At 44.4% G+C, this 9,343-nt stretch overlaps 1 protein-coding gene and 1 pseudogene across 1 annotated transcript; both read left to right on the top strand.

Annotated features, from left to right (window-relative positions):
- The first annotated feature begins 250 nt into the window (after positions 1 to 250).
- LOC121744543 lies at positions 251 to 1,692 on the top strand. Its single transcript, XM_042138126.1, has one exon. It carries the CDS (start codon positions 390 to 392, stop codon positions 1,659 to 1,661), a length of 1,272 nt encoding a protein of 423 aa, XP_041994060.1. The 5' UTR covers positions 251 to 389; the 3' UTR covers positions 1,662 to 1,692.
- Positions 1,692 to 8,602, top strand: LOC121744545 (annotated as a pseudogene).
- Positions 8,603 to 9,343: the final 741 nt, after the last annotated feature.

Genomic DNA, 9,343 nt, shown 5'->3' with positions numbered 1-9,343 from the left:
GCCCAGAGGTACGAATGCATATGAAGGCAGCAAATATTACCTCTTACTCCGATGCAGTGCAGATGGCTCTCCAGCTTGACCAGTTGGCCGGAACTCAACCAACCAGTGCTGCCACAGTCGACCCTGCCCCACAGATGCACCAGTCGAGTCAGAGACCAACCTCGTACACCCCTACTTCCCTCTCGGTGACTGGCTCAAACCGCCCACCCTCTCGTCGTTTTCGGAACATGTCCTCTGAATAATACAGGAAGCATATTGCGGCAGGCACGTGTTTTCGGTGTGGCTTGAAGTTCGGCCCTGCCCACCGCTGCCCGCCAAAGACACTTAACGTATTCATCATCGACAACGACGAGCCCCTGACTGACTCTAGTGAGGACGACACGCTCAACATGGAGGATGTAGGATTGGAGCTGAAACTATCGGAGTTATCATTCAACGGTCTTGATACTTCCCATACTATGAAGCTCTTCGGGAATATCGACCAAGAAAAAGTCCTCATAATGGTGGATAGCGGAGCAAGCCATTGTTTTATTTCAGATCAGCTGGCCACTCGTCTCCAACTGCCTATCACCCCGACCGCTTCTTATGCAGTCACGCTGGGGGACGGATCCAGGGTCCGCACCTCGGGAATCTGTCACGCTGTGCCCCTCCAGCTCGCTTCGGAGTTATTCTCCATATCTTGCTATGTGTTTCCCCTACGAAACATAGACATCATTTTGGGGGTCACATGGCTAGCCTCCCTCGGTGATGTTACAGCCAACTGGCAGCGATCCTCCATGATATTTTCGGTCCAAGATCGCTTGGTGACTATTGAGGGCGATCCTACTCTTACTCGCAAGGCTTGTTCCTCCCACAACATCAACACACTTGACGACGGCGATTCTTGTTGGGTGTTGCATTCGATGATGGGTGGGGACACGCCCACGGAATTCGGGTTTGATCCCTCCTTGCCACCAGCCGCACGGTCCCAGCTACATGCGTTGGTGGAGGGATTCCCCTCGGTCATCCAGCAGCCGACGACGCTGCCCCCTGCTCGCCACACTGACCACCGGATCACACTTAAACCCAGCTCCCAACCAGTATCAGTCCGGCCATACCGATATAATCATATGCAGAAGGACGAGATGGAGCGTTTAGTGGAGGAAATGCTCGCTTCTGGGGTCATACAGCCAAGTACTAGTCCCTACTCCAGCCCGGTGCTCCTGGTCCGCAAGAAAGACGGCTCATGGCGATTTTGCGTGGATTATCGTGAGCTGAATAAGCGCACCGTGCCGGACAAATACCCAATTCCGGTAATTCAGGAGCTGCTCGATGAGCTCCATGGCTCTATTTGGTTCAGCAAGTTGGATCTCAAAGCCAGGTACCATCAGATTAGAGTGGCAGCCCCGGATGTGCACAAAACGGCTTTTCGCACACATTCTGGCCATTACGAGTTCCTCGTTATGCCGTTCGGGTTGACCAATGCACCCGCCACATTTCAAAGCCTCATGAACGACATATTCCGACCCTCCCTTCGCAAGTTTGTCCTGGTTTTTTTTCGACGACATATTAGTCTACAGTGCCTCTTGGGATGCACATTTGGAGCATCTTCGGCAGGTTTTCAGGGCCCTAGAAGCTCACTCACTCGTCGTGAACCCGAAGAAGTGTCTCCTTGCTCGTAGCCAGGTGGAGTACCTGGGGCACGTGGTGTCCAGCGCAGGAGTAAGCATGGACCCCTCCAAGGTCTCGGCCGTGCTGCGTTGGCCAACGACGACGTCTCTCAAAATTGTCCGTGGTTTCCTTGGCTTAACGGGTTACTACCGTCGGTTCATTCGAGACTATGGCAAGATCGCGGCACCCCTCACTCAGTTGCTTAAAAAACCAGCAGACGACAGCAAGAAGCAGAGATGGGCGTGGCCGGCCGAAGCGGAACAGGCATTCACGGCTTTGAAGGAGGCCCTCACGTCGGCTCCCTTGTTAAGGATGCCTGATTTCTCCAGGGAGTTTGTCATCGAATGCGATGCGTCGGGGCGCGGTCTGGGGGCTGTCCTCATGCAAGATAGGCAGCCTGTGGCCTATTTTAGCAAAACCTTGTCCTCCCGGTGGCTAGCCAAATCAGCATATGAGAAGGAGTTAATGGCGTTGGTTCTCGCCATCCACCATTGGCGACCGTATCTGCTTGGGCGTCGGTTTGTGGTACATACCGATCAGCGGAGCTTGAGGCAACTCTTGGCCCAACCTCTTTCCACACCTGCACAGCAAAATTGGGCGGCAAAATTGCTCGGTTACGATTTCTCTATCATTTACAAAGATGGCAAGCTAAACAAAGCAGCCGATGCTTTATCCCGGAGGGACGAAGAGTGCGTCGAGTTTTCGGCTCTGTCCCGACCTACCTGGCCTGAATGGTCAACTGTCCAGGCTGCGCTGTCCTACGACCCCAACCTCGGCGCGATCAAGGCTGATCTGGAGGAAGGGCGGCAGTCCAAACCTCACTTTCAGTTAGTTCACGACATTCTTTTCTACAAAGGTCGCATTGTAATACCTGCAAATTCACCTTCGATTCAAAAGCTCATGGCGGAATATCACATTACCCCCTCGGGCGGTCACACTGGGGCATACCGCACTTATAGGCGATTGGCGTCGAATGTCTATTGGCCCGGGATGATGAAACATGTCACACAATTTGTTGCTGCCTGTGCAACATGCCAGAGAAGCAAAGCCGATACTAAGGCGCCGGCGGGTCTGCTTGTGCCGTTACCCATCCCGGAGCGGGTTTGGGAGGATCTAAGTATGGATTTTCTCTCGGGGTTGCCCAAATCCGGGGGCGTTGATTGTGTGCTTGTGGTGGTGGATCGACTATCAAAATATGCTCATTTCATTGCCCTCCGCCACCCCTTCTCCGCCATTGAGAGGCTCCCTACTTATGATCGGATGAGGAAAGGGATCTTGAAGCAAGTCTTGGACAATGGAAACGTGATTCATGAAGAAATCAATTTTGGTAACCTCGGAGTCCACAACAAGAAGCATATCATGGACACCATGTTGAAAGCTCTTGAAGATGATAATGAGAGGTTTCTTCTGAGGCTTAGAGACAGAATCAATAGGTAAAATGATTTTTACTCATTTGGACTTTTTTGAGGGAGAAAACTGAAGTTGTTTATGTTTTCTTGAATAGGGTTGGAATCAATGTGCCAAAATGTGAAGTGAGATTTGAGCATTTATCTGTTGAAGGAGATGCATTTGCTGGAAGCAGAGCTCTTCCTACTCTTTACAATTCGACTATAAACGCCGTTGAGGTATTGTTTTTTAGTCTTGGGCTGAAATATTTTTCTTTGAAAAATATTAGATGGAGTTTCTTTGTTATGAATAGGGAATTCTTGATTTCTTGAGGCTTTTCCCATCTAAAAAGAAGACTGTTAGGATACTAACCGATGTTTCTGGAATAGTGAGGCCATCAAGGTATAAACACATAAGAACTAAATCATCTTTTTATAGTTACTTGTTTCACAGTTCTAGTATTTACAACTGTTTCCTGTAAGCAGATTGACACTTCTATTAGGCCCTCCGAGCTCTGGTAAGACGACGTTGCTGAAGTCGCTTGCTGGGAAGCTAGAACAAGATCTAAGGGTATGAGCACCTTCAACCCATGGAACATCAAATTTTACTACTTTATAACGGTTCGTGCCTCGTTTTCTGAAACCAGGAGAGTGGGAAGGTCACCTATTGTGGACATGAGCTGAGGGAGTTCTCAGAGAACTTGTGCCTACATAAGCCAGCATGATCTTCACCATGGGGAGATGACAGTGAGGGAGACCTTGGATTTCTCGAGCCGTTGCTTTGGTGTTGGAGCTAGGTATGAACTGCTAGCAGAGCTTTCTAGAAGGGAGAAAGATGCAGGCATTAAGCCAGATCCTGAAATAGATGCCTTCATGAAAGCCATTGCTGTTTCTGGGCAGAGGACTAGTTTGGCGACAGATTCTGTGCTCTAGGTAAGTTTTTATTCGTTAAATTTAGTCTACCAGCATTTTATATTAATCAAGTGATCAATTGATTGATAAATAGGTTCTTGGGATTGATATTTGTGCTGATACAATGGTTGGTGATGAGATGAGGAGAGGAATTTCTGGAGGGCAGAAGAAGCGTGTGACCACTGGTATGTCTAAATGACCGAAAAATTCTACATTTCTTCGACTAATTTGGAAGAAATGCTAATGAATTGACATATAATGCAGGAGAGATGTTGGTTGGCCCTGCAAAAGTTTTCTTGATGGATGAAATCTCGACTGGTCTAGACAGCTCCACGACGTATCAAATCATCAAATACATGAAGCAAATGGTCCACATTATGGACATAACCATGATCATCTCCCTCCTCCAACCTGCCCCTGAAACTTTCGAACTTTTTGATGACATAATCTTGCTTTCAGAAGGGCAGATTGTCTACCAAGGCCCACGTGAGCACGTTCTTGGTTTCTTTGAGAGTGTGGGGTTCAAATGCCCAGAGAGGAAAGGAGTAGCCGATTTTCTGCAAGAAGTCACCTCCAAGAAGGATCAAGAACAGTACTGGTCAAGGAAAAATGTGCCTTATGAATATGTATCAGATTCTGATTTCGCCTTTCGCTTTCAATCCTTCCACGTCGGGCAGAATATCTATGGCGAGTTGGGAGTGCCATACGACAAGAGTAGAGTTCATCCAGCTGCATTGGTGAAGGAAAAGTACGGTATCTCCAACAAAGATCTGTTTAAGGCATGCCTGTCTAGGGAATGGCTGCTAATGAAGCGCAATTCCTTTGTTTATATTTTCAAGACGACGCAGATCACCATCATGGCTCTCTTCACCTTCACTGTGTTCTTCAGAACACAGATGAAGCATGGGCACATTGATGACAGAGGAAAATTTTATGGTGCCTTGTTTTTCAGCCTAATCAATGTCATGTTCAATGGGATGGCTGAGCTTGCAATGACCATTTTTAGGCTTCCTGTGTTTTTCAAACAACGGGATGCCTTGTTCTACCCGGCTTGGGCTTTTGCCCTCCCAATTTGGCTCGTGAGGCTTCCCATCTCGGTCATGGAGTCCGGGATTTGGATCATTCTCACATATTACACTGTGGGATATGCACCTTCTGCTAGTAGGTACGAGTTTCAACGTTTATACTTTTCGATAGTCTATTACTAGTGAGTTTGTAAAGGCATAATTCACATCAAATTTCTAACCAAAACAAGCCAAAAAAAACACAGGTTCTTTATGCAGTTCTTGGCATTTGTGGGCATCCACCAGATGGCATTAGGCCGCTTTCGATTCATAGCAGCGCTTGGAAGAACGCAGGTAGTTGCAAACACTCTAGGAACCTTCACATTGTTGTTGGTGTTCGTACTTGGTGGATTCATCATTGCCAAAGGTTAGCAACAAAACCTCTTGAATAATACTAATACTGAGGCCATATACCTCTATACTGCAACGTGTGTCATCTCTTTTGCTGCAGATGATCTTCAACCGTGGATGAGATGGGCTTACTATCTTTCTCCTATGTCGTATGGCCAAAACGTAATTGTCATAGTAGAATTTCTCGATCCTAGATGGTCTGGGGTAAGCTGGGTGATACTATATATAACTACATAGCCGTAGACAATGTTTACTTCTCTTATGTTGTGAAACTCGACTTCCAGAAAAATGACGATGGCAGATTTGCTGGAAGAACCGTGGGAGAAGAGCTATTGGCAGGAAGGGGAATGTTTACCGAACAACACTGGTATTGGATTTGTGTTATTGCACTCTTCGGATTCTCTCTCTTCTTCAACTTGTGCTTTGTTGCTGCGCTAACATACTTGAAATAAAAGACTCTAAGTTTCTGTTTCATCATAAGTTGTGAAACTGTCTGAGTCTTACATCTCTTTCTTGCATGCAGCGTTTGGTGATTCAAAATCTGGTGGTTCAATCTTGGAGGATGAAACTAAGAAAAGCAGAATTAGTGCTAATAGCCAAATAAATGAGGTTTGAAACCATCAGTTTTCTTCATTAGGTAGCATTCTATTTCTAGTCATAATCTCTTATATATTGATTGATTTTGCAGTGAGAGATGCTCAAGAACAAGATACCAAACGCGGGATGGTGCTTCCCTTCAAGCCCTTGTCACTTTCCTTTGATAATGTGAACTACTACGTTGATATGCCTACAGTAAGTAGCTTGTACACATCTCATCTCTCTCATCATCAAAGTTAAACAAGGGCCTATTAGAATGACACTTTTTAACAGGAAATGAAAGGCGAAGGGGTTGAGGAGACACGTCTGCAGCTACTGAGGGGCGTCAGTGGTGCATTTAGACCAGGAGTTTTGACAGCATTGATGGGAGTAAGTGGTGCCGGAAAAACCATATTGATGGATGTTCTAGCCGGAAGGAAAACAGGTGGATACATTGAAGGAGACATCAGAGTTTCCGGTTTCCCAAAGAATCAAGAAACATTTGCTCGTGTGAGTGGCTACTGTGAGCAGAATGACATCCATTCCCCACATGTCACTGTCTATGAATCTCTCCTATATTCAGCCTGGCTCCGTCTTCCAGCAGATGTAAACAAGGCAACACGGCTGGCAAATCTTTACACAACTTGCATCTTTCTTGGGGTTCTTTATATTTCCCCTTTTATGATCATATCCATAGTGTTATTTCAGATGTTTGTGGAGGAAGTGATGGACTTAGTTGAGCTGAACTCGCTGAGAAACTCCCTAGTCGGGCTTCCTGGAGTCGATGGTTTATCAACAGAACAGAGGAAAAGGCTCACCATTGCAGTTGAGCTAGTTGCAAATCCATCAATCATCTTCATGGATGAGCCAACGTCGGGCTTGGATGCTCGAGCTGCAGCCATTGTCATGCGTGCTGTGAGGAACACGGTCGATACAGGGATAACCGTCGTTTGCACAATCCATCAACCAAGCATAGACATCTTTGAATCATTTGATGAGGTAACATAGTCACCTTCTCATAATCCCTTTCTAAAGGCCTAATTCCAAATTCTCTTTTCATTCAGCTATTTTTAATGAAGAGAGGTGGGCAAGTCATATATGCAGGACCTTTGGGCAGCAACTCTCAACTTCTAGTAGACTACTTTGAGGTTAATTTCATCACCACTTTCTTCTCAAACTAGTACTACACACCATGTGCTTACGCATTATTTTTCACTCATTCCAGTCTATTTCCGGAGTTCCTCAAATCAGACAAGACTACAATCCAGCTACATGGATGCTAGAAGTTAGCTCTGCAGCAGTTGAATCTCAACTAGACATGGACTTTGCAGAAATCTACTCTAACTCTGATCTCAACAGGTATCAAAATATATAGAGGCTATCATTTCAATCTACCATAATAAAAAAGAAGCTAACCCTATGTATCAACTGCAGGAAGAATCTGGAACTTATCCAGAAGTTGAGCAATCCAGAAGCAGGATCACATGACCTCTTCTTCCCCACCAAATACTCACAACCTCTTTTGGTCCAATTCGTGGCGTGTGTTTGGAAACAATATTGGTCTTACTGGAGGAATCCTCAGTATAATGCGATCAGATTCTTCATGACAACAGTGATTGGCCTTATATTCGGCGTCATCTTCTGGAACAAAGGAACAACAATGTACAAGTTTATGTTACAGAAAATGGAAAGATGAAGGTTCAAAAATGGTGTTTATTAAACAAGTTTGGTGGTATATTTTGCAGGTATAAAGAACAGGATCTGACGAATCTTCTAGGCGCAATGTATGCAGCAGTGCTATTCCTAGGTGGAACAAACACATCTGCAGTTCAATCGGTTGTGGCCATAGAGAGAACAGTGTTCTATCGCGAGAGAGCTGCAGGGATGTTCTCAGCATTGCCTTGTGCATTCGCACAGGTGCAAAACAAGTTTAATGGCGCCTGGCTTGATTGTGCCTTACTGAGCCTTTTATATATTTTTGGCAGGTTTCTGTTGAGACAAGCTACATCGCGGCACAGACATTCTTGTACAGCCTTCACCTGTACTCGATGGTTGGATTTGAGTGGGGAGCAACCAAGTTCATATGGTTCTACTACTATGTGTTCATGTGCTTCGTCTACTTCACCTTCTACGGCATGATGCTTGTGGCTCTCACACCTAGCTACCAGATTGCTGCAATTCTCATGTCATTTTTTCTCAGCTCCTGGATCTCTTCTCTGGTTTTCTCATTCCCAGGATGGTAAGACAACACATGTATTTTTATTTTATTTTTTATTATCCATCCATCTAGGATTAAGTGGTAAGAAAACACATGTAGTAGTTGTTTGTCATGGTGTGGTATTGAAATTGCAATTAATGTTGCAGTTGTTCCCGGTGTGGTGGAGGTGGTACTACTGGGGCTCTCCGGTGGCATGGAAGATATACGGGCTGGTGACGTCACAGCTGGGAGACAAGACGGAGCAAGTTCTTGTACCGGACCATGGTGATATGCCTATTAAGGACTACCTTAAAGTTGTCTTAGATTATGACTCTGATTTTCTTGGATATGTTGCCTTGGCTCATGTTGGATGGGCTTTGCTCTTCTTTGTTGTCTTTGTCTATGGCATCAAGGTCTTGAATTTCCAAAGGAGATAGCTATCCAAAGGATTTAGTGCTTCTATTGTTTGTAAGATCCATCAAATGTTTTTTCATTTCCTTAATAAATAACTTGAATATTCAGTTAACTTCATTGTTTCTTCTGAAGAAAATTATCAAATCAAATGAATCCAACTAGACAATACTATGTTCTAGCTAATTCAAACTAAAACTGTCCCCTTAAAGTAAGTTATGTAAATTTAAATATCAACACAAAATAGTTGATAAATTATATGTTTGAGTTGAAGTTAGTTTTCTAGATCGAAAATTTATGACGTTCAAAATGTTTAGATCCAAGGTCACATTCAGTAAAGAATTAATGAAATTAAAGCTCTTTCTTTGCCAATTGTCTTGATTGTGGAATATCATTGAGAAATAGGAATCCGCGTTATCAAAGGATTTCCTGCGATTATTTCTAGTATGGAATGAGTCAATCATCCACTTTGGTATCTTATTGAACAAAAAGGGCGTCCAATTTTAATATACAAAATTAAAAAGTTATCTATTATGTATTGGATATTAGTTATTATTTGATGAGAGTCATATCTCTATATTCCTAAAACAAACCAAAATCCCCCAAATTACCAAAAGTCAGAAAATATCCATTGCATAAAAATGGGAGCACCAATCAACGAGCACATATTGCTCGCAATGAGGGGCAAATTTCATAACATTGTTAGAAGAAAAAACTTGTTGTGCGGTGTTTTTTCAACATAAAATAGATGGTGAAAAGTGAAATGGAAGTCCAAAATAATCACACTTTTAACAAAA

This window comes from Salvia splendens, chromosome 8, assembly GCF_004379255.2.
Source record: "Salvia splendens isolate huo1 chromosome 8, SspV2, whole genome shotgun sequence".
NCBI classification, from domain to species: domain Eukaryota; kingdom Viridiplantae; phylum Streptophyta; class Magnoliopsida; order Lamiales; family Lamiaceae; genus Salvia; species Salvia splendens.
This window is presented reverse-complemented; position numbering and strand designations above follow the sequence as displayed.